General features: G+C 42.7%; 1 protein-coding gene across 1 annotated transcript in view; it reads left to right on the forward strand.

The window, feature by feature from the left end:
- The first annotated feature begins 6,596 nt into the window (after positions 1 to 6,596).
- The window catches only part of LOC119010196 (protoheme IX farnesyltransferase, mitochondrial), a 33,456-nt gene continuing 14,823 nt past the window's right edge, over positions 6,597 to 25,229 (forward strand). The window contains exons 1-4 of the mRNA XM_037082166.1: positions 6,597 to 6,748; positions 7,653 to 7,795; positions 7,952 to 8,327; positions 9,276 to 9,400. Of these exons, the coding sequence (XP_036938061.1) occupies positions 6,718 to 6,748; positions 7,653 to 7,795; positions 7,952 to 8,327; positions 9,276 to 9,400 (675 nt within the window). The 5' untranslated portion in view covers positions 6,597 to 6,717. The remainder of the gene's footprint in view (positions 6,749 to 7,652; positions 7,796 to 7,951; positions 8,328 to 9,275; positions 9,401 to 25,229) is intronic.

A 25,229-nucleotide genomic window follows, 5' to 3' on the forward strand; every position in this document is an offset into this window, starting at 1 on the left:
GTTTTGCTTCGTGATGAAAGTCGACCTCAAATCCCGGGAATGTAAACTGGATTTACAGTGAATGCAGCCGTATAGAGCAGGATTAGGTTACTGTCATGATTAGGTCATTCAGAATTGATTTCCCACTCATACCAATAAATGTCAGACAGCGATGGGACGGCTCTTCAATACAAATGACATTTTAAAGGTATTGTCTGTTTTTGTATCCGTACAGATTCACCATATGTCTGCAGTTCAGTCAGAAGGGCTCAGAAGAGACGAGCACAACTAGAATTAAAAGCATTTTTGAAGACTATTCATTTAGAATGTGTCCACGTCCATGTTTTTCTCATTCATTCATTCACAAACCTGCAGCTACAGGCAGCAAAATCCGCAACCGTCGGTTAAAAAAATTGCTTCCAAACCCGACATTATTTCAGCAGGGAGGAAGAGACAGTCCATTTTACAAATTGACTCCTTCAGGATACTGCGGTCTCGCAATATCCTCGCCTCCCCCGTGTACTCCTCTGTCGGGAGACACGCACAAAGCCGGAAAGCGATCCTGCGAGGACGGCCGTGGATTTATGACACGGAGGCAAGTGCGACTGAACAAGGCCTGTTCCCATCTGGGCCGGGAGCCACCGGCGTACTTGGAGATTTATGGCGAGGATGACACAGCTGATTACTCTCGGTTACTGAGGAGAATTGGACATGGACGGGCTTCAGGGAGGTTGAGTGCGTGTGTTTGTGTTTGTGATACGGCAGATGGAAGCACAGTAACCCACTTTTGCTTGATTTGTTCTTCATCAAAAACCTCTGTGACCTCCACGGACAAAAAAAACTGTCTGCTTGATGTGTGAGAAGATTCAAAAACTATTGAATGAAGGAAATGAATGAAGGAAGAGATAAATAAATAACACACCCAGACTAATGGGAAAAGCATATCGAGTGTTGTGCATGCCGTCTCTGGATGTGAAGAAATGTGGAGACTCTGCTCTGACCCCAAAAACCGCATGTGCTTTTCCTAACTCCTCTTGACAAATTTGTGGGCTCGGCGGTACGCTGCGGCCAAAAACCTGGACCTCGAGAGTTCAGCCAAACCAAATAATGGCTGCACAATGGCTGAGGAGTTGCTGTGACCCTTCTGACCCTGTCTGGAGCATCGCTTCTGGATTATGGTCTTAAGACAAAGTGCAGAGTGTCACCTTGTCCGACGCCAAATGAAATGGCTCTCCGCCGCCTACGTGCCGGGCGCTGCCACCCAAACCAAAAGACAATAGAGAATGAACGCGACGCTCTCGTTCTCGCCGTGAGGTCAAGCTCGAGTTTAAACGGCAAAAATAAGAAACAAAGTGAAGCCAGATGTTTGTCTGTTTTCTTTAAACTGACATTTAAATGGATGTAATGAGATTCTATCTGGATCAGCATTCTGTCAACACAGCGTGTGTGCCCGTCTCAGCAGCTCGTGCATTATTAAAAAAAAAGAACACGCCAAAGTTCATAAACTGGGCTGACACTGTGTATTATTTATTTCCTTCGTTTAACGCGAAGGGGAAGTCGTCTCGGCGTGTCAGGAAAGACACAGGACAGGCGCACACATTGCTTGACATCGACTTGGAATAAGTGTGGTTTTCTCACAAACCACGCGCCCCTCCCAAACCCACTTTTAGGCCGTTGGGAGGCATCAAGTCCATTCCACGGGTCCCATTCCTCGAAGCTGTTTGGATGAGACTTTGGGTGAAAGGGCTTGCTCTCTGTGATTGATGAGCCATGGCCAATTAGAGGCTTAGCCTCGGAGGCCCACAAAGGCACCCGCGATCTCAGACATAAATATTGGCGGCCATAGAGGTCTGAAGATACCTGTTGTCCAGCTTGAACCGGCAGCTGCGGAGGACAACGGCTCTTCCTCTGGAGGTTTGGGATGTTTCGCTGACTCAGAATACCTTTTAAAACAAAGTCGTGTTGGGTTTTAAAAGTCTGTCCCACATGGAAATTCCACAGGGTGATGTCAGTGTTCCAGCATGGTGCCGCCGGGTGGCGGGCGGCTGCTCCATGTGACGCCCTGTGGTTGACGAGCTCCAGGGCGCCAGTCAGGGCCTCGTTAGACAAACTATGACAACAAGATGCTGCCCTTGAAAATCAATTATAAACAGGAGAGCGTCTCTGCATCTGTTTCTGCTTGGAGTTATGCAGCGCTGTCTGCCTCTTTCTGTTTTTTTTTTTTTTAGAAGGTCTGACTCCACTGCCATTCAGATGGTCGTCCCTGTGGGATTAGCGATGGCACTGAGGCCTCTGAGACAGTGCTTGTAAATCAGAGCAGATGAACTGGGGCGATGACAGGTCTGGGAGGCCTCCGTTACTTGACTACGCCATTTATTGGGGCTTCCTCGGAGGGGGGGCGTCTCATTATAGGCGCTTAGTACGTTCCCCCAGTGTGAGACATGTAAAACTAGAGTAAAAAATGATTGGCCATTTTTTGCGAGGGCCATATGTGGGCAGCAGACTGTGTTCATGGGGTAACAGGGCCTTTCTTATTAATGCTATTAATGACCCTTCAGCACTTTGCTTACACAACCTGGGGCCCAAAGTACCTTTTCAATTGATTCAACATGTCGCCTTTTCACCACTAAGTGCCAAGAAGCTGGGTTTTTAAATAGAACGCTGGGTAAATTCCTGGACCCCTTGAAATTGCTAAAGAGACCTGCTTTCCTCTCGCCAACACCAGCCTCACAGTAAACCAGGCGGCCAGAGATCCTAACACCGCGCTAGGCCATCAATCTTAACTGATGTCTGCTCTCCACTTCAGAAGTGTTTGTCTTCGCCCTCTTTGAAAGTAAAATATGCTGTTTTTGAAGCCGTTTGGTTGAGATAACAAAGTCTTTTAAGCGATCATTCGTTATTTTTGCGAGGACGAAACAGACCCCGTGTCTACTGAAAGTAAAACTCCTGTCTTCACTCCATTTAGTAGAATCTTAAGTAAATGTTCTCAGGCTCATTTATTAGAGATATTCCCAGCCTAAACATACTTTAGGTTAAGTCGGCCATTGTTTTCTCTCTAAGTCAAAAAATCCCAGACTCATCCACGCTCGCTCGCATTCCCTGCTGACGTCAGCCTGCTCCTGACTCTGATGAACTAAACGTCGTCAGCCTCTCACAATACGAAGCCTCGACTCCTTTTGTGTCTTTGTTGCTCTCTGGTGAGGATGTTTACAGCCATTTCATTTTTTCTTTTTTTTCAAGATGCAGTGAAAGCAGCGTGATAAAAGGCTCCCCCTCACACTGAGACCACCACCAGAGCCTAGAAACAACTGTAAAGATCCTTTCAAAGGGGACCCCTTCTGGGCTGAATAGACCTCACAAAACTCCTCCTATTGTTACGGAGCCATTCCACTCCTTTTAGTCCATCTGTTCTTCAGGTCCTGTCTTTTGGTCCACCTTATGGACAGAGGGCATTAAAAAGCAAGGTTGGCTTTGTCTTTACTCACTGGAGGGCAGCTTGCAAATTGTCCCAAACAAGTGGAGCTTCCTGACTTTAGGAGAATGACTCACAGAATCAATGATAAGAAGCCGTCAGTCAGTGTGATTATGTAAATGTGATCCACTAGAAAAGGTTCTTGGAAAGAGCAAACTGAGAGAAATAATGACCTTAATAGGAAATGGAAATACTTTTTCCAAACAAATTCTGATGTTGTGAACTTTAAACTCAAAAAAACCTTGCGCGCATTGAGAAATGAAACAAACAGAAATGTCATATTTGCGAAAAATCCTGCAGGATGTGTCTGTGTTGTTTCTTTATCGTGCATGCTGTACAAAGATATTATTTCCTGCGATATTTATTCTTGTATTAACATGGAAACAGTCAACTCTCCCCATCTTAGAGTTTTCCTGTTGTAAAGACAACGTTAACAACACTGTCCGAACGAAACACAACCACAAGAAACACAATTTGAAATCCTGTTCAGGGGAAACACGTATCAGCAGGGAAACAACTGCAACAGTCTGTTCACTCTTCTTATACCTTGTTGTTGTTGTTGTTCCAACTTACCTGGAGAGAGCTACCTGGAAAACAGTGCCTCCTCCTGTTTTGGTTGCGTGTTGGCAGATGTGTTTCCACCTTCCATGTGAGTCATTCTTTGTTTTTATGGGTAAAATCGACTGAATCTCGGATCGAAAGTGAGGCTGATAGGTTGATAGGCGGTCAGGTAAGTCATGGTTTGGGTTTCTTCTGCGATAGTTTAATGTTTTTCCATCTGGAGAAACTAGAGATCTCAATGAACCGACTCCAAATACTCGTTAGACTAAAGTGGACGAAGACGAGCATTTATCTGTTTCTTCTTTTGCAGGTTTGCAGAATTGTGGAGATACACTTGGATGCAAACATGGCTAATATATCTCCGAATGTATTTCATCACAAACCTTCAATTACAGCTTGTAATTTTTCCGCCTTCGAATTAATAAAACTCACCAAATTACACAGTAGAAAATGCATTAGTCCGAGCTGCCAGACGACTGGTCAGGCTGCAGAAAAAGGATGGCTGGTTCCTTGGAATTGATTCCCCCGAGCTATTACACAACTCACACACGTTGGCAGGGGATAAACTAGTCCTTGATGCAATAAACAAATATTATTCCATTCCCCTCCAGAGGAGGAGGGGGGCTGGCTTGGTACTCATGAATGAGCCTGTCTGTTAATGCGAGCTCCCGACGTTCTGTTAAGCATGTCAATCATCTGTAGTGGTCGCCTACAGATTGCTATACAAAAGATTATGGTTTGACACAGCGCCCTACACAGCCATAAACTTGGCAGGTTTGATCCTACCCTCAGGATAAACTGTATTTTCTGCAGCCCCAGAGGAGCAAAAGTGAAGCGAGCATGGAACATCCAAACTTCAGTAACAGTACCCTAGAAATAAATAATAACAGTAGCGGCAGCAGTGCCCCGAAAATGAAATAATACAGTGTAAAACCAGGCAATAAAACTCCTTTTCAGCACTCGCATTACAACCAGACCCCAAAGAGGTTGACCGGGTCATTGTGGAATGAAATCTTGTAGAACAGCACATAACGGTTATCTCCTGTAATAAAGGTGCTCTTGCGCTGGATCTGGATGGCCTTGTGTGTGTATTGCTGGCATTCATCAGCCGCTGCATCTTGATGGTGCGTGAAGATTACACCATGTAATCTTAGCGGTGGGGGGGGGGAGAGGATCCGGCAGTAGACTGGAATGAATGAGATGAATCAGGAGAATTGGATGCTCGGGTCGGATTTGACAACACCTGTGATTGTGAAGAGTATTTGCATCACGAGCATTCATAAAGCATTTGATTGTGTTCATGTTAAAAACCGAACGGACCGCACTTGTACAGAACAGGACAGCCGCAAAATTGGATTACCTGATTTTAATTAGGAAATAAACAAGATGGGTTGTTTATTTATATGTATTGAAAATGATCTGTACACTCAGACGGGCATAATAATCGCCCTCCTGGCTCAGTCAAATGTTATTGTACGAGGAAATGAGACACAGCGGCCGAAACAGACAATCATACTGTTTTATTATCCTTGTTTCAATACAGCAAAGGCTGCAGAGTGAAAGCAGCGGAGCGGGTATTAATCAGAAGGTTTCCATCTTGTTGGCCGTGGCAGCCGGGGCCAACAAGATGATCGTGCACATAAATAACCGGCCAAACAGCTGGGCTAGTCAGAGGACGCGCGCAAGGGCAGGAGGCAAAAGGCCAGACATTGAATTAGACGGCAATTTCGAATTAAATGAATCCCATCTTCAGCTCAGATTTATTGGTCAGCGGCAGAGGTCCTCTGGCAGCTCGACTTCTGACAAAATAAAACTCCAACTGGTGTTTGTAACAAGTAAATGCATTTTAAATTCAGCCAAAGTGATTCAAGTTCCCCAGGTGTTGAAAAAAAAAATCATTAAAAAGGAGCTTTGCTGGGAAAGACATTTACTTCCTTTTGTAACTATATAATAAAATCATTACAATAACAGTAACAACAACAGCACTCTTGAATTGAGGAGAAGGAAGGGGTTCTTTTGTTGTTCCAGTAGGTCACATTCATCAGATTATTCAACTTTTACTAAATTAAATGCAGCACTACTAAACTATTTCACACCAAAATCATCTTCTTCTAATCAGACTATTAGGTGAGGTGCATAAGAATCTGGGTGCATTTTGGCTACCTGGGGGAAAGCCAGACAAAGAATACAATGAATAAAACTCAGAGAAAATTAAATGTTCGATTAACTAGCGTAACTAGCTCACAACTATTAAAATGTTGAATTTTTCCCTACAGAAATTTATTTTGAAAAAAAGACAATACAATGATCTGTGAAAAATTACACATTTATGTTATATTCACAACTAGTACCAATTATTTTAATTTTTTAAAAATTAATTTAAATTTAATTAGTTATTTCAAATGGTTATATGTCAATATAAGCAGCAGTAGAAGTAATTTGAGAGGTAATTTGCAGCTTAATTGTTTAATACACATATTATTATTTGTAGTAATGTGACAAGTACAAATGAGTTAACGTGATTATTATTAGTAGTAGTATTTTAATTTTGTTTTTTTACAATTATCTGCAGCACAGACGCGTCTCGACTCTACGCGTGACGTATCGCCACCCGGAAGTGCTTCTCTTTACCTAACGAGGTCAAAATGGCGGCTCGCAGCATGTGAAGGGGACGAGACGGGAGCCGGCTTTCATGATTCGAGAACATGTATAAAACGCCATGTAGCAGACTGTCAGGTAAGACAAGACGACGTTCGGTGTTTCCTTTTACACGTCGACGCATTTCAAAGTATTTTCCTCACTGTTGTCCGCTTGAAACAGCCCATTGAAGCTTATGCGGAAGCTAGCTTGCTAGCTTAGCATATAGCCAACAGAGTTGTTTTGCAAGAAGCTAACAGTGACCTTAGGTGGAAGTCAGCCACATCAACACAGACCAGAATTAACAGTGAACTGCCGGGCTTTGTTGTGACAACATTTTCGCTGTTTTAGTGTGATAATATGTGGTCGAACAACGTAAAAAGCTGGCGGACAGGACAGTGTCACTGTGCGTTTTGTAGCTAGGTGTTTACATGACCGCTCGGTATGTAAAGGACGTCATCAATAACGTGGTATAAACGTTTGTTTAATAAAAGGGGCTTTTCTGGTGTTTTAGTTTAGACTTGTGGATGTAAATGGGGTGTTGTAAATATTAGGAACAGCTCCCAAGTGTGATTAGATGGATTAACAACCTTCTTAAGTCGTTTCAACTAGAGCAGAACAGCCCTCATAAAACAGGATCTGTTGCTGTAGTAACGTTAAGACTCTGCATCTGTTTTAGCTAAAGCATCCATTTAAGATCATATGAGTATATAAACTGTATGTCTGAGATGGAGGTTTACATCTTACATCAAGCTCTTGGTGAGCAAACAGGAAGAGTACAGCTGTAATAACACTGTAACGTGCTGAAAATGCGTTCAGTTCAGTGTTTGTTGTTATCACGATATCACGGCTTTAGTAACGTGTTTCGACTTTGTAATATTTTTTTATTTTGTCTGTGCATGCCCATGTTCTACGTAAGACTGACTCCTTCCATCAAATTAGTAAAAAAACGTTGCTAACTGTATTTTTAATGACTGACCAAGGTATTCAACATGCCTCTCAGGTTTGGTCGGTGCAAGCGTGAAGCAGAAATTGGTTCAAAATGTTCCTCGGTGTAGCCAGACGGCTCGCAGCCTTCTTCAGCTGCACAGAAGGGATCCGTCGAACTGGCTGACGTACCAGCATCTCAACTTCCTGAAGCGCCAGGTATCCTCCAGTCATTGTTTTTTTTAAATTATAGTCCAATATAGTTGAAAGATATTTGGATTTGCTTGTTAATGCATTTTCTATACTGTACCAAATATTGTAAATTTCTTAAAAATTGTTCCATTGTTCACTCTTGCACGCTTGTTTTCCTTTCAGTATGTCTCAAAGAACAACAGTGAGCTTCAGCAACGAGCCATCCCGAAGCAGGCCCCGGTCCTGACCATTGTGGATGAGAGAGATGACAGCGTTGAAAGACAAGTGCAGAGAATATCAGCCATTGACCCTTTGGTTACACAAACTGTGTCAGAGGATGTCACCAGTAACACCCAGCCTGAAATATCCACCTCGAAGCCCATGACAGAAGATGCAGCAGTACAGAGCGATTCTGTGTCCAGTACTGAGACTCCCCACGTTAATGTGGAGACAGATTTGGTGAGAGAGGCACGTCTAGAAAAACAGTGGAAGCAGCTGAAGGTTGACATGGAGGAGCTGCCGGACGTCTACGCCAGGCTCGCTAAAATCAAACTCACAGGTAGAGTATTTGTCACATGATGTGAATTTTTAACAGATGGAAGATGATACATGCAGATGTACATCTTCTTTCTGAAACCAAGGCAAAACTTGGTAAACAGGGAAAAAGAATGACAACTACATAATACAAACGTACCCCCTTATATATTATTATTATTATTATTATATACAGAAGATTTCAGTGAGTCTATGGAACTGTTGTTTGTAGGTATCAGTGATAGAAATGTAAGTTGAAATTTTACTTTCTGTGTCTGCCAGTACTTGGCAGTCTACATTTATTTACCAGAGGATGTACTCATAAGTATAACTCCAGTTTGATGTGACTGTGCAGACAAATCCAACAATTAACGGAATAAGCACAAATCTGGGGTGTGCACAGCGGTCCTTTTTCACAGGAGATGAGACCTGCAGCATCAGTCACTTGTCTGCTGCTGACCTGTTTGCCCAGTCTGTTTCCAATCATATGTGTTTTAACAATAAATTGCTTAACTTCTAGAAGAGCTTAGGCGGCATGGGAGACAGTAGTGTGACATTAAAATATTGTGTTTAGTTCAAAACTTAATGTTTGGATCTGACTGAACATACAGATGATCAACAGTGGATAAGTAAACTGTGTGGTCAATTACGTGCAGTGTTATTTATTCAGTTGAGTACATGCTGTTGTGTTGAGTTACACATACTTCACAACTTCACTGATCGTTTGACTCTACAAAAACATGCTGTTAACTATAGTCTCAGGATAGTTGTTATTTGGAGCTCATTCTACCTCACAAGAAACTATAATGTGCTGTTAGCTTTCCTTTTCCTCCACACTGCTCTTCACACAATATATTTACACTGAATCAGGCTTCTACTGCAACAAAAGCATCAGATCTGTAGAGTTGTTAACCTGTTGCTGTAACACTTTTTTAAATACATGTTTTGATTTGTTCTGTTGTCCTGACTTCAGCTTTGGTGGTAACGACTGCAGCAGCTGGTTTTGCCATGGCTCCAGTTCCATTCGACCCCGCCATGTTCTTCGTCTCATGTCTAGGAACAGGCCTCGCCTCCTGCACCGCCAATTCAATCAACCAGGTCAGTTATCCGCAAAACAGACGTCAAACCAGGCCACGCACGGCTATTTCTGTATCATGAGTTTGTTTTCTACTTGGCTTCCTGCTCACCACATGTAGGCCTACTTACAGCACAAGCCCGCTGAACTCGACCCAACAACACATGATCAAAGTGTTTGATCAACACCTCTTCTACACGTTGTCAACAAATGTTGAACATAATGTGCTTCCCAAAGGTAGCAGGTACTGCGGGATAATACAGGCCCGTTGTGTGATGAACTGGTAACTCTGTAAAATGAATGATTAACCGCCACTAATTTAATCAATGAAGCCAAAATATTAAACACATGGCTCGTGTAATTGCTTCAAGCGTTGCAGTAAACAGCACAGATGTTTCTTGTCTTTCACAAAGTTTATTTTTTAAGTACCAATTTCCTTTGCATATAAAAGTGACGAGGACTGGTCTCAGTGCTGCTCCCATAAAGAATAATAGATTTTTTGTTGGCATGTTATACAAACACGAATGTGCTTGTTTACAAACACACACATCCACAGTGCTTCCTCTTATAATTTGCTTCTGTTCTTCAAAATACCAAAAGAACCACCACATCCCGCTCTTACCCACTCTGCATTCCTCTTTTGCTACGCATCTCAGAAATGCATTTAGCTGACTGTAATGCTATTATTATTTCCCTGCTGAAAGCTTTTGTGAAGCTGTAAACCAAGAACAGCTAGGATGCCTAGCGGGCCTCCCGCTGATGTGGAGTGTTGACGTTGTGCATCGGAATTTGCTCCGTGACTCAAGAATATTAGTATAATGAGTGACCTCTCCCTCGGCCCTAGATTGAACTCTGCTTATTAGTGTCTTTGGCCTGTAATTTGGCAAAAGCCTTGATTACACTGCAGGTTCCTGTCCTTCGGGTCGACCCCCCCTCCTTCCTACTCAAGCCTGCCATCAACAGCAATGCTCCCACTGCTGTCTACATTGTTTTACAACAATAACGAAGTTCCCCACCAAGTCAGAGAGCCTTAATTTGGACTGAGACTGATCATCCTGGACCTGAACTTGCTTTCTGTATTGTATAGGTACAGTCTGGCCCTCATTGTGCATCACCACAGGGGGTCAAATCTATGGATACGAATGTGCAAATGTTTACACAGTTTTGTTTTTGTAGTCAGGTTGGGATAGTGTCAATCAGTCCGTCACTCAGGTTAAAATTGTATTGTCTCTTTAGTGGGCTGAAACAGAGCCGTGCTCCTTCTCCCCTGTGCAGCTCTACCTCACACTGAGCAGGTGTGTAAATATCCTTCAGGTATTTGAAAAATGTCCCCCTCTCCTCCTGCTGCTGAGAGTAGCCCCGGCTCGAGCTCCGAGACGTTCAGAGCGTTGAGTGATGGAAGAGGAGGCTGCCACTGTTCGTACTCTGGGTGTCCCTTTATCTGTGGGCCCACCCTCGCATCAGTCCTGTCAGTCTTCATTTTCTTCACTAACTCAGCCCTGAGGTTAGGATACGACATGGCTTCATATTTCATTGAAACACAGTTATTTGCCTTTCAGTGCCTCTCTCTTGGCCCCCCCTAGGCTGGTCTAGTTTCAAACATGCGGTGAAGGTGAATCATGGGCAGAGGTGAAGTTCAGAGCAGATGAAGTCCAAATTCTGGTTGCAAATTAGATAAGTGTGTGTGAAAGCCTCCAGGAAATACTTACAGTCAGGGCCCAAATACCCAAACACTCCTCATTTACTGTCATAAATGACAAAGAAAACCATGTCGTCTAAAAGCTGGTATTTGCAAATGTGTGACATGGCTGAAGAGGATTAGTGGATTATCAAAATAGTTGATGATTAACTTTCTTTCGATTGACTATTTGATTAATCAACTAATATTGCAGCTTAATTTTGGACATTTTGCTGAAGTTTATATACTTTCATATCATTATTACATGTTTCTTTTTTGCATCAAACTAGAGGAAATCAGTCCTGTGTGCATTGACCTTCCATAAAGTCATGATGTGAAGAGGCCTATATGACAAGATTGTAGAAGTCAAACGATTTTGGAGTTTGTTTTGCATTCTACATGTGGCTAAAATGTGTTCTATAGTAGAATTAATGGTATTTTGAGAATGCCTCACATGGTTTCTGTGGATAAATATACAGTGAACTGTAAAGAGATCCTGGTGGAATATTACTTCAACATTTCTCTGTTTTCAGCCTTGTGTGAAATTTATCTGCGCTTTTCTCTGTTTGAGGCCAAGAACTCCCTTTTTTTTGTTTTTTATTTTGTGGCTAGTCGCTGGTATGCGAGCCCGAGTCAGTCATTATGCTCCACTCGGCCTCGTTCTCTGCGGGGACATTTTGCGTGTCACCGTCATCTTAATTGGAAAAAAATGAAGATGGGATTATTGTTTCAGACGAATTAGCCACCTGTCTCAAGCGAGGCTGTCTTTTCAAGTGGTTTGTCAGACAAAGTCGTGCGAGGGCACTGCTTTGATTAAATTGTGGGTAAAAAGGATAAACATCATTAGGGGAATAAATGTATTTGTAGTTGGTAGCATCTTGTCTCTCTCCGCCTGTCTGGTATGAAAACTATGTGCACTTCTGCAGACGACGCAGCAGTAGTAGTTGGTGCTGCTTTGTTTGGAGAAGAATGTCATTTTCCTCGGTGTAATTATATACACAGAAGCACAAGGGATGTCGTGTGTGACTCATAATTGCCTGTTGCACTGCCACTGTGGCGGTTCTTTACACTTCTTCGTAACGCACCAACACGCACTCTGTCGGCCCTTTTTTTTTTTTGTCAAAGACACACCCTCACCTGTGAGTTAACTGCTCTCAACACTTTGGTCATCTGTTTGTTTTTCATAATCCTGAAAAGAAAAAGTGGAACGGAGAAGAAAAACACTCTACCTTCAGATCAGTTGCCAGGTTTTTAATTTTTTTTTCTTACCCCGTCTTTCATCTTGAAAATCTGGTGCTTCACCATTAGTGAGGTTAGTTGCGATCAAAGCTAATCTCTTTTTATGTAAATAATTAAACAAAAGCTTGACAAAATAATGAAAGCGGGGAAAGACCCGTGTGAAGATCACTTTTTATGGATTCTGCTGCTCAGCCTTAATCCCTTAATTCTCTGCATCTAAAGTAGCAGAGGATAGTGCAAATATGTGACCACACATCTGTCGAATTACCTTGAGGAAAAAGGAGGAAAATGCCTTGAGGGAGAGAAAAATGCTTTGGCTCTTGGAAAGTGGCAGCCAGACCTTCAGTGGAGCTGTCAGAAGCTGAGGCTGCTCTTCGTCCTCATTGGGAAGTGCCCGTAGGGCAAACAGAAATGTTGTGGTTTCCTTTTAAAATGTTACTCTATTTAGGAAACTGACAGAAGGGTGTAAGCACTTGCAGTCACGTAACAATGGCATTCGTCGTCTTGAGTTTCCCACCACAGTCAAAAGACTTAATGCTGTCATGTCTGTCTTACAGTCAGTGAGGACAGTCGGCTCGTACGGCAAAGAGTTGTCATTATTTTAGCTTCCAGTTCAAGTAGCTCTCATAAGAAGGCAATTATGAACTTTTCTGCTGCAATCAAATTGATTGTCAGCTATTTTGATATGTGGTACGTCGTCAAAACAGTCAAAATGATCTGATTCTGCCTTTTTGAAGGTGAATATTTTGTTTCTTCTTGTTTCTAAACTAAATGTCTCTGGGTTGTGGATGTCACGTTGGGCTTTTTGGAAAAGCTGATGGACATTTTTCAACATCGTGAAGTAATTGTGAAAAAAAAATCGACAACATGAAAAAGATGTTAGCTGCAGTTCTGGCTTACACCTCAGTCTTGCTTTTTGTCTGGAGGCGTTCAGCTGAAAAGTGACTACAGAGTTCCTTCTGTGTCTGCTGTTTAGTGTTAGTTGAAGAAGTGCTGGTCGGTCTGGTCTGTAGGACCGGTGGGCCCCACACCAGGCACAGCCTCCACAGGTGTTCCAGCCGTCATCACCTTCCAGTCTGGCCACTACTTCAGCTAATTGGATAATTGGGTCAGACGAGAGTTTCAGTCTGGAGCCTAACAGACCCCGGGGAGGCCTGAGGTCCCCAGCAGTGGAAAAAAAAACCCCCTTGATATGGCCTTTTCCTGTCAAATAAGTACTGCTCGACTGTTTTGACAGCGGCTATAGTGTAAGTCACACCGTGTCAGCCCTCGTGTTTGTTTTGATGAAGATTCAAGCTGGCTTGTTTTGTGGCCGCCTAGTGTCATTTCTGCTCGTGACCATGACAGTGAGTTTTCTTTTGTGTCTGTCTCTCTCCTGCGGTGAGCTGTCTGAGGCTGGCACGCATACGCGAGCCCCCACAAGCCCCCAGCCCATCCACTCCTACCACTTGAAGCTACACCCTTCTCGCCTGTCCTGTGCAGGCATGCATTATTTACCCTCCTGCATGCCTCCCTCTTCTTGGTCAGCCCCTTACAGTGTATGGGTACATGACTGAACATGGGGAGGTTTAGGTTATCAAGACAAGTCAGTGTTTTCTAATAGTGTTTGATTTACCTTTCTAAACCCTTTCAAAATGTGTTTTTGTTTTTCAGTTTATTAAGATGGCGGATGTAGGGATGCAATCAAGGTCGAATGAATTCATAACCTTTTTAAAACGGCATGAAATGTGGCTCTGTTAATTAAAAACGACAACAGAGTGAAATCTTTTTTTAGCACTCCAAAGCTGCATTTTGAAAAAAGCTCTATAATGAGCACTGTGACATTGAGTTAGAGGATTTCTCCAGCTACGTCTAGAAGCTTTTAATCAGCAGAATAATGGATGATGTTTCAAACTGATGACACTGGGTTCATATTTTAATCTTAATACACAGCTCTGTGTCATCACACAGGGCCACAGTATCTTTTGGAAGCTTGTGCTATACTTTAAAAACATTGTCATGGTCCTCAGAATGTAGTGATGCCGCGGGATACTATTTCGAGCACGTGGGGTTGCAGCGCAGGCTTCTTGCGAACTTTATCTTTAATCTTGTTTACGGTGGCAGTGATCTCGTTTATCTGAATTATCCACACATTTGGAGGTCAGGTTGGTGTGCTGCCACCTGAAATGTGATCTGAGTTGAGTCTGGAGATTCCCCTCACCCTGTTTTTTTTTTTTTTTTTACATTTTTAACCCCCCATAGAGGCACATATAGTGTTAGACATACATCTGTGAAGGTTTATAATCTGCACTCATGATAATGTACAAGCTAGTCCTCAAATCACACTTAAAACTGAGTGACATTGACAGTAACATTGTGTAATGTTTTATATTAAAGTGCACTCAGAAGGCATACATGTATATTGCACAGCCCTGTAGCTCTCAGACCATAGTCCTGTTTGCACTTAGTCCTCCATCTTTACGCAACATAAAGTAATCTGATATGTCAACATATTCATTATTAATAGGATAATATAAAGCCACCAGTCAGGTTTTACTTCACCTCCGCTCCCTTGTATTATCCTCCTGTGCTTTTATAAAGATGCCATTTGCATGCAAAGGGTGCGTCATCACAGGCAATGTACCGAGACACAAAGTGAGCATGTCAAGGAGACTTGTCGAGGCTTTTCAAGACATTAAATTTGCTTTTATTTGTTTAAATTTACCTAAATAATATCCATTTCATAGACTATGAGTAGTCGTTGCCTTTTGTAGGTTTTTTTATGCCACAGTGTTAAACATTTAATGCACTCCATGGACTTCTGAAGTGGTTGGCTGTTACTAAAGCACTGCTTGCCAACTTGAACACACCGTTGTTGTTTGACAAACCGAAGGTGAAGAATGCGGTCCATCAGCGGCGCGGTAGGTGGTAGCAGTCCACCTCAGGCTGGGTTGGCGGCAGATTTTCTGTGCCCCAGCAGTCAAGGCTGCCACAACAATTTTCCAGAATAGGGCTCCTCTCGCTCTAGTTTGAGGTACCTCACATAACATAGTACCTCTTGAGAGGATCATTAGTTGTAACAAGACCTCGTTGCCCTGAAAAACCCCACCAACCACTGCGCCCTTCAAAGACAATGGGAACCTTCCACCACTGGATTTGTGTCTGTTCCCCGCTGAGAAGTAGCGATAGAAGATATGGTTTCAAACGGGCGCGAGTTGGGATACCTCTAGCATGATGACATAGCTATCCTTTTGGTGCAATATATTTTCCTCCTGTTTGCGATTTGCCCCCCACCAGTCTCATACCAAAGTCCTTGTGATGAATTGCAGTGAATGCCTTTTTTAAAATAACGCCTCTATTGAAGGGGGACTGTATTTGTTTTTCCTGCGTGGAAAGTTTCAAAATATATCCTAGGACAGATAGAGTCATAAATGTTTCGGGGCTTGTCATATTAGTTCCACTGGCTTTGTACTGTAATTGACTGCTCAAAAGTGTTTTGTCTGTCAAAGGATTATGTTTTGGGCATTTTTGTGGGTTGTCTTTTTTTAGAGTTAAAGGCCAAACACTTCAGAGGCTTAGCCAAACAGGCAATTTAGCAAAAAAAACGAGATCCTTTCCTAAGAGCAGATGCTGCTCTTAAGATCTTGTTTTCCAACAGCTTAGTCAAAACAAAAGAGCAAGCTGATCTTTGACATCGATAGTTTGTGTTTTTTTGTTTTAATGGTCTCCACCGAGCTGTTAGTCCAGCCTGGGAGTTGGAATGAATATTCCTTTTTAATTGCCTAGCAAGATGGTGCAGTAAGGACTCGGTGGACATCTCTGTTTCTGCGCTGGATTAAAATGAATATTTAACTAGACAGCCCCTGTTTAATAGTTAATATCTTTAAAGGCTTTTGTCTTTGTCGTCCACGGGGTGCCAATCCATTTCAAACTGTACAAATGGATCTCTTTCAGCCTCCGACGGGAGACAGATGCTTTCCTCTGATAAAGTCATGAAGGGTAAATCCATCTATTATCTACCCCCAAGATAATGCCTGAGGGGAAGCATGAGCGAACACTGTTGCCAGGCAAAGAGCTAGTTAGGCAGAGATACGAGGATGTAAATGATATCCTGGTCTTTAATTGTTGATTTTGCTGTGCATTGTTTGTTTTTAATATACCATTCTTTTGAAAGAATTTAGTGTCGATGTTGCAGTTTAACTTCATATGTTCTGTGCAAGACATGGTGCCAAGAAAGCACAGATAAAGATGAAGGTTTCAAAAAAGTAAATTAGTGATTAACAATGTACTGATACATTTTGTTCATTACAATCACAGCAGAGGGATTTAAACATTCAAAGGTACAAAACAAACTCAGTAAAGTAGATGGACACGTTGCTGGAGGCGACTCATTTATAACGGAGTGTTGGCAGGCAACTGCGGCAGTCTGATTAAGTATTTGTAGGGTGTTAATTTTAAACGACGCAACTCTTCTGCTGATGTGAATCCTTAAAATACCAGCTCACCTCAGTGAAACAGGCCTTACCGAATTCAATCCAGTCCAACAAAGTGAAGTTAGAGAAATATTGGAAACTTTTCTTCAGTTCAAGGATACATTTGTAACAGATAATAAAAGATGGCTCCACTTTATTTACAAAGCACTGTTAATACAATGTATCTTCAAGTTAAAACAGCACAGACAGAAAGGTGAAAACTGAGACCGACAAGAATAAATTGATTTTTTTTTCTTTTTTTAATTGCAGCTGTATCATTCTGCAATCTCCATCCGCTGACCTGGCAGTCAAAGATAACACATGGTGTGTAAAAGCCAGCTCTGGTTGTTTATAATTTTTCACTCCAGGGAAATGAAATGGCCCCAACCTCAATTATAGCCTTCCTGTTCCATGGACCCAAGAGCTAACTAGGATAAAAGCGTACAGGATAAAAATATTCACCCTCATTTAACAAATAGATTCTTATTTTTGGTTCTGCATCTTAAATGGTAAGAGTACAGAACATACAACATTTTCAACGTGTTCGTGACTTCTTTCCCTTCGGCTACATACTCTTTGTCCCAGTACTGTTAAGCCTTTACAAACAAATACTTCAAAGGGAGATCATAACACGGCTTCTCATCGGAGGTGTCTACCGCATGTCGTCATCTTCTGTGAAGATCACACTTTGGAAACGCGGTACTACTCACACGCAAAGTGTCTGTCAGAGCTGTCAGTGCCACAGCTTGTTTGGGCAAACAGGCCTCACCACAATAGAGCTGCCGTCACCTGAGGGGATGAACATGAGTGACTGATGGGCAGGTGGGGCCACTCCTCTCCACCTCCCTGATTAGCCTCTAGTTTTTGACAAAACACTGTGATTATGGGCTTCAGTGACCAACAAGGCGAGCTGTAGACAGCACTGAGACTTGAGTCAGAGGTTGGAGAACCACCCACCTCAACACTGTCTGGCACCAATGAACCTTTTTACACCTCAAGCTGCATTCGGTAATGGCTGACATCACGCAAGCTGAGAAATGTTGTTACATCAACCGGGACACTCCATCTGATGTCTCTGTTTTCTAACTTAACCCATTTCTGCTGATGGTAGATTTTACAGCCAGTAAAATGTAGAGTCTGAATATTTATGGTCAGCATGTTGGGGCAGAATTTGCCTTAGAATAACAATCTTTACTGCCTGTATTTAAAGCAGCTTCTGGAGCTCTGTGTTACGGTATCGGTGCTGTCAGTGTCTGAAAATAACACCCCAGTGACTGAAGTCCGTTGTACTCGAAAGGTCCCAGAACTAAATGTGTCAGCCAGAAAGCTGCACTTCAGACAGCAGAATATTTTGACACTATTCTTGCAAATATAACCACTTCTAGTAATGATAATATGTCTGGTAGAAATGTTGTAAACGGTACTGTTGTGTCAGGAGAGGCGAAAAATAAGGAGAAACTGTGATAAATGGGTGAAATCATGGATATTGTAGCGACAGGCTTGTGGGGGCTTTCCCTTTCTTTTCCCGTTTCTGTTCTAATTCGCTGAGCTGAACAGCTCCACCGCAGTTTCTACTCTCCCAAAAAAGCCTCCTACAAGTGACGACTGGTGCCAACAGTATGGTGACGCACCGCGGCAGCTTGGGACCCAGATGCTCACCGACCTTCCCAGACATTGGCTGACGAATGACTGTGAGGGTTGACAGTGAATGACACCATTGACAAAAACCATATAAGTTTGTGTCATAATGTACATATTGGAGTAATTCGTGACCGACTCCATTTAATACAAGAACAACTACAGGCACAAATTATGTCTGGCTGAGGGCAAAATCAGAGCTTGGTGAGAGAACATCGTCTTATGCGGCCATCAACCACTTGTGAAATGTCTACAAAATGTTTTTAAGTAGCTGATGATGATATATTTCATATATTTCATTGCGTATATAAGGTGGGTTTTCTGCTGGTTGCAGGATTTTAACAGATTTGATGTTATTTCGTGTGCTGTGCAGTGTACGTGCCAGATTGTGGGTTTTAAGTGTCTCTGTGTTTGTATATTTTGTGATATGGGTTTCAGTTTGAGGACTCTTTGAAGAGGAGTGCAGTTGGGCTGAAATAGATCCCAATAAACAACTAATCAAATAAATCAATTTCAGTTAACTCTGACTGTTCTGGACCTGCTTTCACTGAAGAAGAAAGTGGCCTGTCAGTACACCCGGCGTGTTTTGTGACTGTATCAGTGAATGGTGGCAGTTAGTGCAGAGGCCCCTGTATGTCTAGAGGACAAACCGTTCCTCTGGCACTGGTGTCACACTGAAGCAGATTGCGGGCGGTGATAATGGGTTGCTGAAGATGCTGTCCTTTCAGAAGTGGCCCTCTCTGCTTGTCATCAACCCTCTGCACTGCTGAACATTAGCAGATTGGGGCCAGAGGTTTGCATGCCTATTCAGTCGATGTAATCTCGCTGAATGCTGCCAAGCCGGAGCCCAAATGTTTTTTGTTTAGCCGAGCAGCTCAAAAATTGTCCATTATGACATGAATAAAGTAAAAGTATTATGACAAAGTGAAGCAACGACTTTGCAATGATGCAGGCAGCCTGTTGTCATGCTAATGTTAGTCAGATGAATGCATTCTGTGTTTCGGTGTGTGGCACTCTGCAGCATGAAGATCCGTGACACAGAGGTGAATAACAGATGTCATGAACTGACCTGCTGTTTTCTGTTGAGGTGAAACTTGATAGTTATTTAGCTTTCTCTGCTCTTGCCTGCCTGCCTGCCTTTTAGTTGCCGGAGAGATGATTATACTGCTTGCGTATTTTGATCACAAGCTTTTGGCCTTGACAGTTTTCAGACATAAAGGTTAGATTAAAAAAAGAACCTCACGAAGTTCTGTACAGACAAAACTGGTTCCACTGCAGCAAAACAGGGAACAGTGAGACTGAGGGCATTGATTTACAAAAAGACGTGTATTCAGAGCTTCTACTTTCCAAAGACATCTCGTTTATGGATTTGCGTATTTTCTTTTTTCCACGAAACTCAAGTTTGCCCTCTCTATTTGAAGGTAACTTAGCCAAAGGCAAGTAGGAACACTCTTTGTAATGCTGAGATCCGTGGATAATTAACAAAAGCAGCCCTGTTTATGGCGTGCCCGTGAGCCAACCCTGAATGCTAATTTGATTCAAACCGAGAAGCTTTTGGGGCAAGGGCATCGTTGCTGGAAAACAAAATGGTTACCGACATGCACTGAGGCTTTCCCCGAGCCATGGGTGTGTCCCACATTCTGAAATCTCAGTTTGAGACTCACTTTAATTATTTAGTTTTATTTTTTTAACCCAAATTCACAAGGATGTCTCACTGGTCTGTGCAGACTGTTTTTTTTAGCTTTGAACAAAACTGCTTCAGGGTTGTGATTTTTAAATGGCACATGGAGGGTTAAAGTCATTAAGATGCGCTGAAAAGGTGATTATTAGTTTAAATTTTAATGAAGGGGCCAGATTAATTAAACCCAGATTTGCATTTATGAGCTCAGCTGGTTGGCACGTTATCATTTTTGTTGAGACTTGAGCTTTTTTTCTTTCACCATAACTGTGGCTTCATAAACCCCTTTAGTCTTTTTGATAAAAAGGCTGTTCTGGCTAAGTATGCGTTATATTGCACCTCATCTATGGAAGGAAAATCCTTCTGCTCCACTGTTGTAAATTTCTCCGTCTCAGATGAGCGTTATGAAGACATCACGTTAATATCAGGCACCCTAGATTTAGACTAGCTGTCATTTCTCTCTGCTCTGTAGTTTGAGTAATCGTTTCCGTGCTTTTCAGCTTCTGTTCTCAACACTGGAAATTTAAATAGGGCTCTCGCCTTTTCTTTTCTTTTCTTTTCTCCAGTGACAATTATTCAGACTGAATTTCCTGACTGCTAACTGCCACCCAAGCCCTCGGTCCTTTATTATTCAACCACACGGCATACACTGAACGGTTTAAAAAGCCACAGGTGATATTTAGAATACAGAAAGGGATGTGTTTTGTGTGATTTCGGCTTTTTGCTTTCGCTCATAATAGTCACATTTGAAAGCGGAGATAATCTTGAGGGCTCTATTGTTGTGAGTATTGTAACCATGCCAAGACTGTTCAGGGGCGAAGGGATCCTCTGGAAAAGGAAAAAAAAATATGAATGTTCTCAGGTGAGATAACTGCACTGCCAGGACATGAAGTCATTAAAACAAGCTTGAATCAGAGCGTTTTAGTGTTTCAAATGAAGCAACATCGCTCTTTTTCTCTGAACCAATAGTTTTTTTTGCGTGTGTGATAAACTGCAGATTTAAGGTTGCCAGCAGTGACCAAGTAATCTTATGTACATTTGTCAGTAGTCTTTGAAAGCTTTGTACCTGTGTAGCTCATCCTAAGGTAACCTAAGCAGATGCATGGACTCCTGCCTCCCAGTCCACCTCTTAAAACCCCCCATGTGCCATACAACATCCACTGCCCTTTATATGGGGTGGCGGCTCTGCAGAGCACAAAAGGCTTAGTAAGTCTGCCTTTGTGTCTCTGACTCAGTATAGCATTACTTGTGTTCTGTCAGCGTGTTGGTCCACCTGTTCCGGTCCTCTTTCACCTGAGGAAGTCGTCCTGCTGGACTGGGCGTGGACCTCTGTCTGTCTCCGTCTCAGGAAACGCTGCGCACAGTTAAAAGGACCTACAGCTATATGATGACACGGCAGTCAGTCAGACTCTGTCATGTAGTAACTGTTGATTACAGCTCTCAAGACGGACCGAGCTGCACCAACCCCTTCCACTCTGCACATGAGGTGGTGTTGCTTTCTGGGGATCACAGAGGGATTGAAAAACCAAACTTTTTTTTTTCTTGTGTGTCTGCACCATAACACTACTTTACCCCACAGTGCTTTTATGTCTTAATAAGTGTTTTCTGTCATTACCGAGGCTCACCTGTAAGCCAGCTTTAAGCAACATAGCTGCACTGTCAGCTCATGAACAAAGGTGACGTATCTTCTGTACGTGTGGCTGTTTGGAGAGACTTCTGTGTTCTGTGTTGTCACAGTACTGGAATTTACTTAAAATATCTTTTTGATACCACGGAAAGGAAATAAAGGACATAAACTTTTAGATTTGTATGCACCTTAAGTTAATATACCTTTGAGGGAGGTTGGGCTATGAAGACACTACAGCATTGCAAGGGTCAACTCTCAAAACACAGCTAGGACTGACCCGTCAGTACTGGATCTTTTCTGAGCCAGTATCAGGCCCAACAATGGCCAAAAAAAGTTGCGTTGTACGTACTTTAGAGTTCAAACTTCCTCGGGATTCAAAATGTTGACTCATCCTGCACTTGGTGATTTGTCCAATGAATACATTCTGTATTTTATTACACTGCCATTGATTTATAAAATATATTCCGTGCTATTCACCGCTGTCTGTTTTTAACAAGAAATATGCAACATGCCGAAATAAATAGCACTTAATTAGATGTTTTGTGGGGATTTTCAGGCTGTGTTGTTTTATACATTCCCAAGTTTGTGTCTCAAAGTAAACGATTTTGTTTTGCTCTTCATCCTGATGAACATTTTTTTGGCATCTGATGAAGGAGACCTTCACGCTCACGCTGCTCTCATCCTCTGTGGCATTATGTACCTGCCCACATCCCTCCAACACAGCAGCCACGGAAAACTCAAAAAGGCCTTGAAGTGCGACACGTGTTTCGCTCTGAACTCCAGAAATGTCAGCGCACGTCACTCATTCAAGGAACCACTGCTGTGTTCCCATTCATTTTACGCCCACACAACTGTAATCAGCTTGAGGATGATAGACATCAGAGTGAGTCCATGAGTGGTTATACACCGTCTGTACGCGCATGTGTGTGTATATATCACTCTGAAGGTCTTTGTCTCAGCTCCACAGATCCTGGGGATTTAACATTTCCGCAGTCTGCGCACTGTTAGTGGTGTAGGGGTGTCCTGCTAGACCTTTTATCTGTGTCCCTCTTTTGTAGTAATTGCTCATGAAGAGACAGAGTTGGGAGGGGAAGAGCGGCTCCGGTTTCACCAGCCCACAATTTTTAATGGCACTTTACTGCTTTGACATGCTGTCTTTGTTTAAGACTTCCTTTTATACAGTTCGCCGTGACCAGGAAATGTGTCGTTTGACTTCAGCTTTAAAGAAGCCGATAAAACAAGCTTTATCCTTGAGTCCTCGTCTAAATAAACCTGCTCAGATATTTATGTTGAAGACTTTAATTTTGTGATCCAGTTGTCTGTCAGTAGTCTAGAATAAAAAAAACAAAAACAAAAAAACAGCGCCATTCTCGGGTTTGTGACCAACATTGCGACTCACCCAGAGGAACCGTGCCAGCACTGACACACTGGAAGCTGTCACGTTACATCCTGACAGCAAGAATTTCTGTTACATTTGCGGGGCAGATGGTTGACAGCTCTCGTCTAGAACCCGCCGAGAAGCTAACTGGTTGCTTTGCCACTTGAGGGGAAAGCGCGAGAGGCGAGCGGGATGCAGAGAATATGGCAGAAAGAGGGGATGGGTCTCGGGAGGGCAAAGCTCCGGCTGTGGAGGAGGACAGACTCTGACAGGAACTTTGTTGCGCTGTTCGCACAGTCTCATCCCATTTGCTCCGGCAAACAAGATCGAGACTCATGGATAAATGATCTACTCCTGCTGCTTTTTGCCCCTGTTTACTGTCTTTCCCCTTTTTGCTTTGGGTGTATCGGCAGATGTTCCACCGCAATATAAACATTGTTCAGTCTCTTCGTTATTCTGTTTCCCATCACTCAACTTGTTCTGCTCAATAATCAGGGATGTAACAGTTTGGATAGCTGACAAAAGTAAATCTTTTTCCACGACCAACACTAATATTTCTCAATCATATTCAAGGAGACTGATATTTGTTAGAGTAAAAGTGAAAAATCTTCAAAAACAGAATAACCAGTGGTGCATTTTCTAATGTATTGTCATGTATCTGCTACTTTACACATTTATAAATACTTTACAATACTTTATACTACTTACCACACACTATATTTATTTGATAACTTGGCTAATGGTTACTGTGCAGATTCAGATTATTCTGTGACAGTCTATTAGATGTGACATGTCACCAGTCGATAGTGTTACTGAGTGAGACTACAGGGTGGTCTGCTCCCTACAAAACAGTACATTAGCCTACTCGGCAATCAATACATTAGCTTTTTACTGATGTTATTAGATGTTGGATGTTTTTACTACCGATTTCCATTTGTTACGAGTGCATTTTCCCTTTCAAAAACATCCGCTTGAACAGAAAAGAAGCTACATTTGCAAATGTAAACTTACGAATTGGGATGATTTACAGTGTAATCTTTCTAGCCTTCCTCTTTGCTTTGTCCCTGAGCCAAACTGTGTGTTATCAGAAGTCCAGTTTGCCGAACGTGCTGGCGAGCAGAGAAGGGAGTGAGAACAAAGATGCTGATTGAACAATGTGAAGTCTGTTACACTGTGTTGACTTCGTTGGGTCTGCAGGATATTTTCAGAACTAAATGCACCTCGGAGGAAAAGCATGCAGGGTGAGACCCGCGACCTGTGCCAGAGGTATCTTGTGGCTTTCTGAAAAAGAAAAAAGTTGACTTGTTTCATTAACGGGTAGTTGACCTTCATCCAGAATGTAAATTCAATATCCTTAAAAGGTAATGTAGTGGCTGAGTGGGGAAAACACTGGCTGCACACAGAGAACCAGAGCTCGCTATGTGTCTTCTTCTGAGGTCCTCATCATTTTGATTTGAAAGGCTTGTTGAATGAGCCCGTCTAGATGAAGGGCTGGATTTTTACCACGGGTCACTGCAGCAAATGCAAATCTGCTGGAGGTGCTGATGGCTGCTGTCATGTTTGGGAGAACAGTGAGGGCCTTCATACCGCGTCTGCTGCGCCTTATCGCTTCTAATTTCCAAAGGGTGCATTTCTTTTGAGATCTTGAGGACGAGCTTGTATCAGAGCCGAATTAAATCTGACACACACACACACATGAACACACACAACACACCCCTTCCCGTCCCGTTGCGGTCGGACACAGCTGCGCACGAAAAATCTAAACACTCGCATTCTCTCAAACGTACACACGGTCATGCACATGCCTCGTTTTCAACTGCGCCCAGACTGTTGAAAACCTTTCAAACTTGTAGCATGTCATGTCAGTCACACTCTCACAGTTATTTGCAAATGCCCGCTGATGGCGGAAAGGACTGTTTATTTCTTTTTAAACAAGTGATCACACACACACACACAGTCTAGTTCCATGAAGTCAGCTCTCACCGATATGTTTTCCCACAGTATGTGAAACTCAATAGAAAGCAGTCAAGAGTGTGTGTGTGTGTGTGTGTGCACAGCTAATGGTAATCAGGAGCTGAAGTGAAATGCCCTCATTAGTAAGAACGTTAACTTATCAGGCTCAGACTGGAGATATGGCTCGCCAGCACTCCAACAAAAGAATTT

The sequence above is a fragment of the Acanthopagrus latus genome, chromosome 20 (assembly GCF_904848185.1).
Source record: "Acanthopagrus latus isolate v.2019 chromosome 20, fAcaLat1.1, whole genome shotgun sequence".
Lineage (NCBI taxonomy): Eukaryota > Metazoa > Chordata > Actinopteri > Spariformes > Sparidae > Acanthopagrus > Acanthopagrus latus.